We start from the raw sequence: 15,660 nt of genomic DNA, 5'->3' as shown, positions 1-15,660 counted from the left end.
AGATGGCAAGAATGAAACTTTGTTACTTAAATCAGCTAGTCAAACCTCTTCAAGTTTATATTGAAAAGTTATTATTTGGAAATATATACATATAACATGTTTGTTACTCCCTATTAAGTTTAGCAAAATATCTTCTGAAGTTTGTTGGAGATGTAGTAAAGATGTAAAAGCTTATTGGGCACATGTTTATGGATCGAGAAAAAAATAAATGTATATTGGGAAGAGATGAGTATGTTTTTTAAGGGGTTATGGTCTGATAATTGTTCTTTAACTACATCAGTAATACTAACAAATGTTCTACTTCCTGCATCTGTAAAAGTCATAGAGCAAAAAATGTTTTGGCCTCTCTTTGCAGTTGCTAGAAAAGTTATTACAAAAAACTGAAATCGAACTCAGTTCCTACGTTCAAAGAATTTTTAAACTTAACGGCAATTCTATGCAAAACTGAAAAAGAAGTGATCATAATAAGATCTACAATCCTACTAAGACTTTTAGTGGTTGGGATAACCTTGAAATAAGTCTATTAATATACCAAAACACTTAATGTCTTAATTGTGTATGATTATCTTGATGTTTCAATGCATTCCTATCATTGTATAACAATATATAATGTTGAATTTCTTCTTTTCTGTGTCTATATTGTAAATATGTCAAATTAACAAATGTTTTCTTATAAAAAACTATCAAAAATGTCTGGGGATTTATTCTGCCATCTCAAAATCTAATAATATGCTGCAATTTATATTACTTTCAAGTCACCAGACAAAATAACCATGACAAATGGTTCCCAAAACGGTATTGCATTGAACTATTCACAGGAAACCTCAGTAGAGTTTAGATGAGCCAGGTTTGCCAATATGAGTACTTAAGTAAAACAATATTACAGAAACTGAAACAATATGGGACACCATAAGATGTTACTCAAGACTTCTGCCACACAGGCAGTGCACCACTGCTTGAGGTTAACCAATGGAGCAAAAGAAAGCAAAAAACAAGACAGTTACTCTCAGTGGAAGAGCCAGAGAAGACTGAGTTAAAAACACACTCAGCAGTAATACACAAACTCAAGACAAACAAAACAAAACTATCAATTAAAATATAAAATTACTTGGAAAATAATCAGACTAGCAAAAGTTCATACTGAGGAAAAAATAGAAAATGCCATTAAGAAAGGCTTATATCAATTTATAAATATAGTTAGGATGAAACAACCTGGGATGGAATCATTAAACAGTAGAATTTTCTTCTTGTGAGGAATTATTTCAAAAAGTAACAAGGTTATGAAAGAACTTTTCAAACCAAAGATACATGATGCAAGGGAGTCCTTCCTGTCTATAGTGAAGTTTAATCAATGTAAGTGCATACTAGGCTAACAACCACTGGGGCTCTTATAAACCTAGCAGTAGAACCCAGATGTGACCCACACATTTAAATCATATGGAGGGGTGATTTACTGACTGCCTTTGTCCATCAGAGACATTAGTGCTACACTAGGAGTGAATTTCTAATTGCCCATCCATTGGTCCAAGTTGCACTTAAATAGAGTTAGGGAGGAATTCTGCTTTGCATACATGGGAAGCCTGTTCCATCCAAAGAATGTGAATTCTCTGAGAAACGTATGTGTTTCTCCAACATGACCTATTTATATTGCAAGTTTTGATGCTGTTTGCTTTCTGGATGTGTAAAAGGTTCATCAAAACAGGGTCCAGGGATGCCTTGTATGCCAGTAACAGATAACCTCTCAGATGTCTATATAATACAGAGAAAAAACTCAGGGTTTTGAGGCAATCGATGTAGGGTATTGTGTTTACCCCCTGTACTCTTTTTCTAAGGAACATTTGTGGACATTCCAGTTGTTGCATGTATCTGGTCAGGTACATACCAAAGAGAGCATTATACTCTATGATGGGTCTTATAAGGGCTGAGTACAGTGGTACAATGGCATCTCTTGACCTAGATGATGCCATACCCTTACTTATAAGCAACACAGAAGGATTTTTTTACTACATTGGACATATGTTGGCTGAAGGCTAGATTACTATCTACATGAGTTCCCAGATCCCTATCTAGTGAATCAACTTTTAAGAATGTTTTATTGATAATGTAGCTATCCATGGTGACTGACTACCCAAAAGGTGCTAGAATGTATTTTTTGGTATTGCGTTTTGAGTCTTGGCTTTGGCACCAAACATTTGCCTCTGTTAGACCTTCTGAAGGGTGTTCTCATTTTGGGAGGGTTAAATGACTGCTCACAGTTTGCAATTATCTGCAAACTTGGTCAGCCAGAGGCCTTTGACACTGGCCTTGACCTCTGAGAGGTAGATGCCCTGAGGGACTCCATTGGTGACTGGCCTCTTTGTAGAGGTGGCCTCACCAATCTTAAACTCTTGGGTCCTATCCATGAGACAGCTAGCTATCCAGCATGTTATAAAGTGGTTTACGCCTAGTCCCATAAGTTTGTTGAGAATGCCTGAGTGGGTATTGTATCAAAAGGTTTAGCCAGATCTAGGTAGGTAGTATTCACAGCTATCTCCTCATCCATTACTTTAGTGACCTTTTCAAAGAAATGCACCAGGTTCAGTAAGCATAGCCTTCCTTTGACAAAGCCAAATTGGAATGGATCCAGTGCCTGGAGGTTTCCTATGGCCTTGTTGATAATTTCCATGATAATTCTTTACATGACTTTGCAAATAAGATTAGCCAAATGCCTAATGTGCCTGTAGTTTCCAGGATCTTTTGAAGATCCTTCTATGAAGGGGATAACCATCACAGTCCTCCATTCTTGTGGCATAAAGCCTGTTTTAAGACTGCAGTTAAATAGTGACTTCAGGTGTCCTAATACGTAAAATTTATACTATTCAGGCAGCATCCCGGGATGTTATCAGGGCCCACTGAGGCTGTGTTCTTGGCTTTAGCAAGTGCAGCCAATAAATTCTGCCTAGTCATAGGTGGAGAGTTTATGTTTGAAGGTATTTCTTGGGGGATGGTTGGGGGTGATATGCGAGTAAAGTTGAACATTAAATTGCCTGCTACAAGTTCACTTTACCACCAGGTTCAGTGACTGTAGCACCATTAATCACCAATTCAGCACATTATTTTGTGCTGCCCTCGAGGTTTCTGACTTAGCTGAATAAGGCCTTATGTTTATCTTTCACCTGGTAGCCTATCTTAACCTCAAAGTTGGCTTTTTTTTACCTAATTAGCCACCATAGTTGGTTAATTAGTTTAATGAAACAGTTTTTGTCTTTATGAGAATTACACTTCCTGTTTTTTGCCATATTTGTTTTCCTTTTGTTGTATATCCTGTTTAATTTGGGATGCCACTAGGGTGGTTTGTTTCTGGGGCTAGTTCCAGGCTCACTTCTGGTAGGTGCAGTGATCTCATTGTAGCCATTAACATTGTTGTACAGAGTTTCAGATAGGAATTCAGCATAGGCTGCTTATTTCTTGGGGTTTGGAGGGACACTGAGGTTTGACAAACCATCACTTAATAAAAAGGCAGTTTACATTGGAATAGTTCATGACTTTACTAGTTTTATGATGGTAAGTGTCTCCAGGAGGTCCAAGTATGCATTATAGGATTCTTAGGACATGGAGGGTGGCCTAAACCTGGCTAGGATACAGTACAAGAATTTTGTCTATGATAATCTGCACATGGAGGAATTCCAGAGTGTCATGCTGTTTGACCAACCTGGAGGTATGTTTGGTACTGATGTATATTGAGGCACCTCCACCTTTAGCCCTTGTCTGTGCAGATACTAGTCTAAATGTGTAAAAGGCACTGAAACCTTGCACTGCTGGAGTTATCTCTGCCACTTTAAACCATGTCTCAACAGCTGCACAGATGCCTATATTCTTGACAGTGAGAAGGGCTTGGAGGGAGTTTAGTTTTTTATTTAGGCTCCTGGCATTAAGCACTAGCACCTTGATGATCACTTGAATTGATTTTGCTGTGGTGTTAACTTTGTCAGTTTGGCATTGCCTAAACAAGGCACTATGGGGATGGATAACGTTTTAGGCAGTATTCTAAATCCTAGCAGGGACAGATGCAGACCATCTTTGGCAAAGCAATGTGGTCTGTTAACTATGTCCACTCAAACTGACAAATATTGGATCCCCTTAGAATGACACCAGAAAGACAGACAATTGTTAAAATTAATTATCTTTTGCTTATATTGTGGCATCATCCTTGGTGATGGTAATATAAAGCTCAATGGCAGGCTCATACACGCCTGTGACACATAGTCTGAGAGGTCTATAATGTTTCTCTTCATATATTCCAGAGAGGTAATCATATTCATCATCACCATCAAGCCCTTTTTCCCATTTTTTTCTACATGGGGTCAGGGTGTTATGTGACTTGTCACCACCTCTCCCATTTCATTGCCACTCTCCTACCTTCTTCTACACTCATGCCTGACTGTCTCAGGTCTTCTTTTACACAACCCATCCACCGCGTTGCTAGATGCTCTTGTTTCCTCTTACCTTCTTCCTGTCTGTCTTAAATCATCTTTAACAGATTGTCTTCTGCTTTCCCACACATGTGACCTTTTCTGCAATTGGAGATACTTTGGCATTTGCTTTTGCTTCCTCATTTCTTCATCTGTACCACAGTGTGCAACTTACCCCCCCCCCCATCTTAGGCACTTCATCTCCATCACTTCTAGCTTCCTCAACTGCTCTGCCTTTACTGCCCCGGTTTCTGTATCATACAGTAGTACTAGATGCACCACTGTTTTATACACCTTACTTTTCAGCTTCTTTGACATTTTTCTATTATACACTACCCCTAACACTCTGTGCCAGTTAGCTGCAGTCCCTCTCATTCTAGCCTAGACCTCCTCATTCAGACTACCCTTCTCCTCAACCACCCTCCCCAGATACTTGAAGCTGTTTACCAGTTTCACTATTTTCCCTTCTATCTCAGTTCTCAGCCTCTTCTAATTTCAACTTTTTGTTGACATGACAACTGTCTAATCTGTACTCAGTTTCATCCCATGTGCCTTCAGTTTTGCATTCCATTCCTCTAACCTTTGCTGACGTTCTTGCTCAGAGTCTGCCTGTAGTGCTATATTGTCTGTATACAGCAACTTGTTGATCTATTTCCTTTGACTTGTTCCCTAATGTTGTCCATCACCAGGATGAACAACACTGGGCTCACAGCTTAATCCTGATGCACACCCACTCCCACTGGGAACCCCTCTATAAGACTGAACACTTTTCAATCTTGAATCATTGGGTCCTTGTACATAGCTTGTGCTTATTCCACCAAAGTTTCTGGGACTTTAAAGCACCACAGGACTGTCCAAACCAACGTTCTTAGGACCTTGCCATATGCTTTCTCCAAGTCTAAGAATGCCCAGTTGGACTCTTTCCTCATTTCTAGCTTTTTCTCAAGTATCCGCCTCACTGAAAACATTGGGTCAGTTGTGCTGCATCTTGATCTGAATCCGAACTGCTCATTTTGCATCTTACTTTCTACTGCTCTGCTCATTTGTCTATCAATAACCCTCTCCAAAGTTTTCATGCAGTGTGATAAGAATTTGAGAGCTCTATGCTGTCCACAGTTGTGGAAGACCCCTTTCTTCTTGAACACTGGCACTAGTATACTTATTCTCCAGTCATCTGGGACATGTTTTTTCTCCTTATTGCTATGAGTATCCTAAGGATCCAGTTCTCCCCTATCTCACCCAACATCTTAATCATATCTGCTGTGACCTCATTTGAGCCTGCTGCTTTCTCTGACTTCATTTTCCTTACTGTTCTTACTTTTTCTAGAGTAAGCTCCTGCTCTCTCTCACCATATGCTACGCATGGGGTAGTACAGCTTCCGTGGTGTTTTCTTCATTCATAAGCTGTTGGAAGTATTACTTCCATCTGCCTTTGATGGTCTGTTGACCGGTGAGCAGGTAGCTTCTGGCATCCCTTATGAAGGATATGTGACTGTCTTCTTTATCTTTCTGTCTTTGCCTTGCAATCTGATGGAGCTTCTTTGTGCCATTCACTGAGTCACTTTCTAGAAGCTGGTAGAGTGCCTCTGATGCCTTGTTCTTTGCTATTTCAACTCCTCTCTTAAAATCTTTGTTAACCAACCAGTATTCTTTCCTAGTCTGGCCTGTCTCTTCTATCTCGCACTTTTTCCTGTGCTCCCTCTTTCTTTTGATGACTTGCGGGACTTCATTCCAGCACCATAATTCCTTATGTACCTTTTTTTACATACCTGGCTGCATATCTGTTTTCTAGCCCCTACACATGCTATTTTGAGGCACTACCAAGCTTCCTCACCTCCACCTATTTCCTCCTCTTCTTGGGGTGCTACTTCCCTGAGTAATTCCTTGAACTGCTGTACTTTCTCTCCAGTCAACTTCCAGGTCTTCAGCCTGGTCTCTGTTGACCTTAGAGCCTTCTCTGACCACTGCTTGCAGCTGATTGTGGCAACCAGTGGTTTATGATGTAGACCAAAATGTTTCACTGGGGATGACTTTGCAATTGCATATTCTATCCCATTGCCTTTTCCTTACCAATAGGAAGTCTACCTGAGACGCATATTGGACACTTTGTTGACTAGCATCAAGCCATTTGCCAGACAGAAGTCTGGAATGGCCTCAACTTCTTTATTCCTGTTGTCCCACCCAAAGGAGGTAAGTCTTAGGTCATTTACACCTACATGGACTATGATGGAATCATACTGGTACCTGTGATGTAATGATTTGAATGCATGCGTGATTTGGCAGATCCTGACTCCAGATAAGTAACTAATGATTATGTTCTCTTTGTTCAGCCTGGTTAGAGAGATGTCAGTATGTCTTACAATAGAGTGCCCTATGACAAGAGTCCAGGGGATTGTGTTTCCTTAGGGTCTGGGGTCCTATTGATAGTGACTGTATATGCGGTGTTAGCTGTTTATTTTTCTGAGTACCTTTGAGCCTGCTGAGGCATAGGTTTGCTACCAGGAGATCTAGGCAGTCTTTGTTGTTTAGGAAGATTGCTTTTAAATGCATCAGCAAACATTAGTCTATGTGTGTGTGCTGTGTACTACATGAGGTGGGCGTTATGTCTGTGCTTTCGACAACCTGATGTGTGCTTGTATGTGAGAGTTTAGCCTCCAGTGTCAGTGTGTCAGTTCATCTCTCAAATTCTGTGTCTGTTTCTTTAAGGATTAAGTGGTTGTTGTTAAATATGAGACAATTGCTACATTGTGTCAAGGTGCTCATATCCACCAAGATGTCTACAGAGAAGTTAGGAAACTGCATATCCATGTTGTCCAGTCCTTTGACTGGTGAGCTACAAGGTGGTGGTATACTGGAGTTAGAAGGCTATTAAGGGTGCTTTGTTAGTGCAGACTAATAAGAGTGCTGTATCGGGGCAGATTATGCTAAACAGTACTAAATTGTACTAATTTAATGTTTACACAAGATTGATTTCTACTAATGTTATAGATACTGCCAGTCGACACCCAACTAGCTAACTAGTTAGCAATTAGCTCTAAGCTTGTCGTCTCCAAGGTATTTGCTCTATATTTACTGCTTTACATGATATAGTTTTATGTACCATTCTATATGGAAAATTTGCTTTCTAGGTGTTTGCTACTGTACATGGCACTGCTAACTGCTTTTGAATAGTGAACACCTCTGGTCAAACACTCCACATTTATAGCAGCACAGAAAAAAACAGAAATCTTCCTAATGAGCCCTCTGGCCAATAAAGTGACTACACTATGAGCCTTTTGTATGTTTCCCCAATCAGATAGACCAGGAACATACCTCCTGCCCAGGATGAATAATCCCAGTCCTCCTAATGTAACAACACAGTAGAAGAGACCCACAAATGCAATGCTACCACAAACCAATTAAACAACTAGCTGGAAATCCCTTGCTGAAGGTGGTTTCATGACATTCTTTCAGCAGTAACAGAGAGGAACAGCCATTTTTTATTTTACAAAAATAGAGTAAAATTCACAAATAAGAGCAGGAAACAGTAGTGATTACGCAAAATAATTTACACAAGTGCGCTTTAGCAATAAAAAATAGTTAGCTTTGCCTGGATGGCACCGGATACAAGTAAAACACTTCTAGAGCACAGGCTAGAACTCCAGGCTTTGCTGAGCTCTGGGAAAATAAGCAGGAGACAATATGTAGTAAAGGAAGTTGATTCAAGAGCAATACTGGTTTGCTAGGTGGGCTCTCAATATTATGGATCTATGTAAAACCGTGTGGGGAAGAGTGCTTTAAGTAGCTTATACAACAAACTATAGCAATAAACCAGGGGAGGCAAGGAGTTTGGAAATCAGAAACTGGAAACATGGGGGGTGGAGGCCAGACAAACAGATGTAAAAAACAAACAGGGAAAAGATGAGAGGGTTGGGAAATTTTTCAGTGAAGATGCAGACTAGCTAGTGAGGGCTCCAATCATAAAATGCCAATATTGGAGCTCTTTCAGAAACTTTAGCCTAATGTCTCAGTGGGACAACAGACTACAGTAAACTCCCTCTTATCCGGTCTCACTGGGACCGGACCTTAGGCTGGATAAATGAATGTCTGGTTAATCAGAAAAAGCATACAAAATAGCATTTATAGGTTATAAATCAGCTAGAATAACAGGATTTGTTAGTATGTATTTTTCTAATGAATATGAAGTCTAAAACTCAAATGTCTGTCATTATTTAACACAGAGGAGGTAGAAGTATTTTTCTTCTATGCTGTCTTTCCCTAGGGCTATGGCTAAAATTTGATGGCCGGTTAAAGAAGAGGCCAGTTAAAGAGAGGCTGCATAAGAGCGAGTCTACTGTATGTAGAAATTTTCCAGTAACAATGTTAACTGAAAAAAATGCAGTAATAAATGACTAAATAAGGCTCAGATCTGGCAGTATTACATAGTTCTGCTGCAACTGTGAATGAAACTACAAGACTAAGGCCTAGTTGAGTTTAAAATACAACTAACGTTTACAAGTAAGTCTTCTTGTGGAGATAGACGTGCAGTATAATGTAGAAACACAATCTTCCCACAACTGCTAATTAAGCCACAAGACTAATGTTCTAGAACAAACTACAAAATGCAAAAAGATAACTTTTTTGCTAAAATATAGAAAAACGTAGACAAGAATAAGGAAGTACCACCACACAGGTTACTATAAGTGAAAATTAAATATTCAAGCATAATTGAAATAAAGGCTTTTTTTCTCTTTCCTTTTTGATGAAAAGTTTGCTACTCACAGTTCAGGACTTTCCATACCTCTCCAAGTCTTGCATAAAAGACCTATTTGAGGACAATTAACAGAACACTACTCCTAAACCTATATAATTGTACTACTCTTAATGTAGCCTTGAGGATTTGAATAACTAGAGGTCAATTAAACATTTGTGTATGTTATTCATTCTGTATTTAGCCTAGTTAGTATATAGATACCTGATTTTATTATATGTTTTTCCTCCTCATGCCCTGTTGACTATTGTTTACTCTCTATTCAGATGGGAAATTTATCATCCATGCAGCCATGAAGGGAGTTCAGTCTCCATACTTTTCTCGAAGTTTAGGGATGTCTTTATCCCCAGAGCCAGAAGGTATTAATTACCATGCCTCCCAAATGTATCTGACATGTTTTGATGCCCTAGGATTATTTTTATGGGGAATTTGTAAGCTTGGGCATGAAAGGTCAAGCATTTACAGGCTGCCTCTGTCTACTAAAGACTTAGGTAGCTGTTTTAGATTTCTGATTCCCATTCCAATGTTCCAAGTTATGCTTGAATTGGGTTAGGGAATAACTGTGCATTACATGGATGGGAAACCTGTTCCAGAGAAGCTGTAGACTCTGAGAGTCATACCTGTCCCTCAAACATGTCATATTTATATTGCAGATGAGGTTTAGGTCTCTGGATCAAGTAATTCTGATGCTATTTGTTTTGTGGATGTGCAACAGGTCTAATAGGTTAACCCCTTAAGGGCATACTAGTGTTTTAGCTCCTTGGCTTCTGCATACCAATGACTTTTTACTTTTTAAGTCTTTATGGGTACATTCAGGCCAATAAAGCCAAACCTCACTACCTGTAGGTATGCCATGTTTCAGACTTTTTATGATCTCATTAGTACAGCATAAGTTGATTGTTTGCCTATACTTTAGAATCACAGGGCTTTAAACCCAGTAGGAAGCTCATAAACATTAAGGTGCCTGCACAATATCTCAAACAACATTGAAGCAAAAGGAAAAAGGTTTTTACATAGACAAACCATTCAGTAAAAACTGAAAGAAAGGATCCCGTCGACCTACAGACTTCACTGGAGCCCCATGGGATATATGCAGATGACCCCTTAAGAACATACTAGTATTTTAACTACAAGACGTCTGAATCTCCATGACTTTTTTACTTTTTACTTTTTAAATATTTATGTGTACATGCAGACAAGTAATGCCAAGCCTCATTAGCTGTAGATATGCCATGTTTTGGACTTTTTCATGACCTCGTCAGTACAGCATAAGTGGATTGTTTGGTGCACGCGTACTCTATATATCACATACACCACTTAGAGTCATCTGTATGAACATTTTGCTTCATTTGCTCTTGTAATTCTAAAATTTCGCTAAGTACTTTCATCTGCTTATTCTTGTCCCGTTCTTCCAGAATTACTAACTAGCCCTTCAAACATTTATTTATTTATTTTATTTTATTTTACATTTGTTGACCGGGCTAGTCTAACTGGATACATGTCTATTTTCAGTAGTGGCCCGGGGAGAAAAGCTCCAACACAAATACACAATATAGTATAAAAGTTGTGACAGTTCAAGCTTGACGAAACTGTTATTAAAAAAGTACAAAACTAATGGTGAGCATAATACAAATAGTACAGGTAATATACAAAAAGTTGTTTACTTTATCCATATATACATAGAATTAAATTGGAAAACATGATTTATATGAATCGGTAAGGAGAAGTCAGTAGTTAGTACAGTTTAGTATTACATGAAAAGTATACATAAGTATAAAGTAAGAAAGTTAGTCAGGGTTAGTACAAGGGCATAACCAGTGAGTACTAAGAAATAGTTTTAGTTTCTGTTTGAAAAGTGTTACTGAGGACAGAGATAGAAGTTCAGTGGGAAGTAGGTTCCAGTGTTTTCCTACAGAATTAGAGAACAAAGAATCTCCTGCTATGTTGTTTGATCTGCTAGTACTAATAAGTAGTTTATTAGAGGAGCGTAGATTCTTAAGGTCGTTGTAGGGGGTAATGAGAGTAAAGAGTGTAGGTGTATTGGTGGGGTGATACAGGCTCTTATGGGTAATAGCAAGCTGGTGAAATAGTAGCTGATTTTGGAACTCTAGCCATCCTAGTTGTTTTAGATTGCTGCAATGATGAGTTCTAAAAGGAGAGCCAGTGGCAGGTCTAGCAATATTATTATAGGAAATTGCCAGTTTGCTGAGGTTGTTTTTTGAAAGATTAGTGTATATGGGTGAAGCATAGAGCAGAGTGGAGATTAAATGAGTTCTGGCTATAGCGGTCCTGGCTAATGCACGGGGCCACATAAACAAGCCAAACCTCATTACCAACATGGGCAACTGTGTGGGGTCCAGAGATTGGAAATTACCAATGCCATTGTTTATAAATTCCATGATGATATATTCCATAGCCTTGCAGATGAGGCTCGTCAGGCTAATGGGGTAGTAGTTCCTGGGGTCCGTGGTGGCTCCCCCTTTGTGGAGTGGGATAACCATCACTGTGCGACATTCAGTGGGCACAAAGCCTGTGATGAGGCTATGATTAAACATGGTACTCAAGTGGGGTGCCAGGTTGTTCTGTAGTTCATGTAGAATGCAGCCTGGGATGTTGCAAGGTCCCATGGATGCTGTGCTTGGCTTTGGAGAGTGTGGTTTCTCCCTGTGCAGCCATGATTACAGGAACTTTGCATTCTTCTGGTATAGAGATGGGCCCTTTAGGGGTGAGAGGGGGGTAAAGTTAGCACTGAACCTATCTGCCAGGATGTTGGCAATATCAGTTGGTTCTGTATATTTAGTGCCATTGTGCTGTAACTCAGAGAAGATCTGAATGTTGCCATTGAGATTCTTGACATAGCTATAGAATGCTTTGTGGTTGTCTTTAGAATCAGTGGCGATTTTGTTTTCGTAACTAGCTTTGGAGGATTTTATGAGGGATCCCAGCTTCTTACTGAGGCTGACCAGGGAGTTCCTCCAATCATGGGATTTTACTCTTTTTTGCAACAGTTTCTTTCTTCTGTTGTAGAGTTTGTTTATGGCAGGGGACCACCAAATTGGCTTCCTTTTTTTGGAGGATAGCATCTTGGTTCTGTTAGGGATTGTACGATACATGCACTCATGCAAGTGCTTATAAAGTGCATTTGTGTAGGATTCAGCAGTCGTACCTCTATTGTCTGTCTGCATGGGTGTCATGAAGTTTGCCACGTCTGTCTTAAGAAGTGCGAAGTTGGCTTTGGAGAAATTGTTTATGGTGGTTTCTCTAATGGGGGGTGGGGGCGGGATGTGGATGTCTAGGGTGATTATCTTGTGGTCGGATCTGGCCAACAAGGACTTGGCCTCTGATGTGGAACACTGGTTTCCCATGTTGGTAATGACCAGGTCTAGGATATTGCTGCCCCTGGTGGGGGTGTGGATAAGTTAATCCAAGGCGCTGGAATTTATGAATTCCAGAAAACATTGAGAAAAAGAGTTGGTACATGAGTAGTTTTCCCAGTTAATGGTGGGGTAGTTGAAATCGCCCATTATTAGGGTGTTAGGTTGTACCCTAATATTTTCCAGTGTATCAAGAAATGAGGAGTGGGAATCCTGGGGCATGGTGGGGGATCTGTAGCAAGTTACAATTTGGATTGCGGTCTTGCCCAGACTTAGTTGCACTTGGATAATCTCAGATGCATTATGCTGAGCAGCTAGCCTGGAGGTGTGGATATCCTTAATGAATATGGACATGCTTCCAGCTTTAGTGTTTCGGTCCAGTTTAGGTGGCCATAAGGTATGGTATGAATTAAAGCCTGGTAATGCAGGGGTGCTCTCTGAAGCCTTGAACCAGGTCTCTGTCGCTGTACAGATGTCGATGTTCTCCATTTTAAGGAGTGCCTCGAGTGAGTGCATTTTGAGGTTTATACTTCTAGCACTGAGTAGCATTACCCTCAGATTTTGCTTGCTTTTACCTGTTACGGTGGTGAATTTGTCATTTGAACCTTGCCTAAAAAAGGCACTATAGGGGTGGCAAGAGCCTTAGCCAGTATCTGGAATACCAAGGGCGACAAGTGCAGACCATCTCTGGCAAAGCATCGCGGTCTGTCAATCATGTTATCCCAGGCAGACAGATACTGGATCCCCTTAGAATGACACCAGAAGCGTAGCCAATTGCTGAAGTCAATCATTTTGTTCTTGAACTGTGGTATCATTCTGGATGATGGCAGGATGCTACTCAGGGCTAGGGTCATACCTGCCTGGGCTACAAGATTGGAGAGCTCCTCCATGTCTCTTTTCATGTAGTCCAGGGAGGTATGTCTCAGGTCATTCACACCAACATGGACAATGACAGAGTCATATTTGTACTTGTTGTGGAGCGACCTGAGTGCGTGCATTATGAGGTGGATCCTGACACCCGACAGGCAGCTGACAGTAACTTTCTCCTTGTTTAGCCTGGTGAGTGGAACATCAGTGTGCCTGACTATAGAGTCACCTATGACTAGAGTGTTGGGTACGTTGTTATGCCTTATGGGCTGTAGCTGAGTGGCACACTGAGTTTGTGGGCTATGTGTCATTTGGGTTGTGTTGGAGAGTGGAGGTTGCTTGCGTTTCTGCTTTGGAGGTCCCTGTTGCTTGGGCAGATTTTTATTGAGAGCCTCCGCAAATATAGGTGCGTGTTTTATGTTTCTATGTGTGTTTTGGTGGGGGTAGGTTTTGAGGAACTATGTGATGGGTGTGGTGCAAGTGTTTACCTTCTCCTCTTGACTGTCTAGTCCAGTCTTGGGTGAAAAGTGCTTTGCTTCCAGTTTGGCTATATAAGTGCATCTCTTACAGGCTGTAGTGTTGGGTGGTAGGAGGAGAGGGTTGTCTGTGTACATGAGGCAATTGCTACATTGCCCCAAGGTGCCCAGCTTCATCAGGGAGACAGGAGAAAACACCGGGAGCTGATCCTTAGACATGCCTGGAGAGGTGCTTATTTATTAAGTACTAAAACCTGTTTTCCTCTAGGCAAGTGAGGAAAGTTGAGTGTCTATCTTTTAACAAATGAAAGAGGAACAGAAAAGTAAATTACACAGTTAAATTTCAGTGCTCATTATATCACAGAGTTAGACTAAATAGTAAACAAGATGAAGTTATTTGATTCTTCTTTTGCTGTTACATCCTGTACTTTCACCTGCCTGCAACTACTTAATTCTAACCATTATCGTCTACATGTTCTGATAGCATTCTACATTAACAGTTTGTAGTTTTTGAATTTCTGTGTGGACTTAACAACACTTATTTTTTATGAATGCACTCTGTTTTAAAGTGAAGTAGGTCGCAACTCTTCATAGATGTTTTGATTTTCTACTTAAGGTACCATAGTGGGTAAGAGGAATAGATTTAACTGCAAAAATGATGGGACTATATATCAAATGCATAGCTAGACGTATTCCGAGCATGGCATGATATGCAATTGTATACTTTATGTAACTTGTCAAAGCCCTCCTCATTAGCTGCCTGAATTTTTTTTTTTTGCATGGTGAACTATTTGTGGGGGAGGGGGACTTACAGTTGAGATGAGAGTGTACTTTGGTGTACAAGTTGGTGTATAAGTCCAAAAATGCTTAACTGTACCCCTGTTGTACATCACAACTTGAAATTTCACTTTGGAATTTTATATATATATATATATATATATATATATATATATATATATATATATATATATATGGGAGGAGGACAGAAAAAATACAAGTAAACCAAACTGTTACATCTGCTTTTAAAACTGACTGTATTTAAGGTATGTACAACATTTCTCAATATGTCTAGATCACTGAAGAAATTGGAAGTTGCAGCAAGACATTGAAGCATATTTACTTGAAGTGAGAGGTCGTGAAGGGTATCACGTTTCAAAACAAAGCCAAGTGTTCCTTCTTGCTGTTTGGCAAGGATCTTCAGCTTTTTATGATGCACAGCTATAGAATCCTCGAGGAAAGGTTTTGTCAGGCTTGTATGCGTCTGTCAACAGCAGAGGGTAGGAGCTTAGAAGCAGCATTAGTCATATGATCGTCCTTGCTAGTTCAGACTAAAAGACTCTTGAAAGAGAGAGACAGAGAGAGAGAGAGGAAGCAAGCAGCAGTCTCTTGAAAAGTCAAACGGAGCCACACACACACACACATGCATAGGTAATTGGGGAAACCTAGCCTAGCGTAAAAAAAAAAGTTCTGAAAACATTCCAAGATCCTTAGCTCATTCAATGGCGCACAGAGGATGGGAGCAGGTGGGAACACCAGCTGGAGGTACAAGAACACGCAGAGGAATGCTGGTGAAATCAGGTAAGAAGGTCTGTATTATATTCACACAATAAGGACTGAATGTCTTAGTTACTCCCCAGCTAATAATTGTGTCCTGTTCCACCTTAAATCAGAGCAACTATTATCTCTGCCTAGTTACAAATCAATTAGTATATAACATAAACTGTGTTACACGTCGCATGCTA

General features: G+C 40.0%; 1 protein-coding gene across 2 annotated transcripts in view; it reads left to right on the top strand.

Moving 5' to 3' along the window:
• The window catches only part of FAM107A (family with sequence similarity 107 member A), a 1,773,139-nt gene that overhangs the window by 1,220,800 nt on the left and 536,679 nt on the right, over positions 1-15,660 (top strand). The window contains exon 1 of one of the 2 annotated variants that reach the window (XM_044078814.1): positions 15,049-15,496. The exons of the other annotated variant lie outside the window; for it this stretch is intronic. Within the exon in view, the coding sequence (XP_043934749.1) occupies positions 15,418-15,496 (79 nt within the window). The 5' untranslated portion in view covers positions 15,049-15,417. Of the gene's footprint in view, positions 1-15,048; positions 15,497-15,660 lie in introns of those variants that run through there. 2 annotated transcript variants of the gene reach the window in all.

Source organism: Protopterus annectens, chromosome 7.part1 (genome assembly GCF_019279795.1).
Source record: "Protopterus annectens isolate FY-2018-M chromosome 7.part1, PAN1.0, whole genome shotgun sequence".
NCBI classification, from domain to species: domain Eukaryota; kingdom Metazoa; phylum Chordata; order Ceratodontiformes; family Protopteridae; genus Protopterus; species Protopterus annectens.
This window is presented reverse-complemented; position numbering and strand designations above follow the sequence as displayed.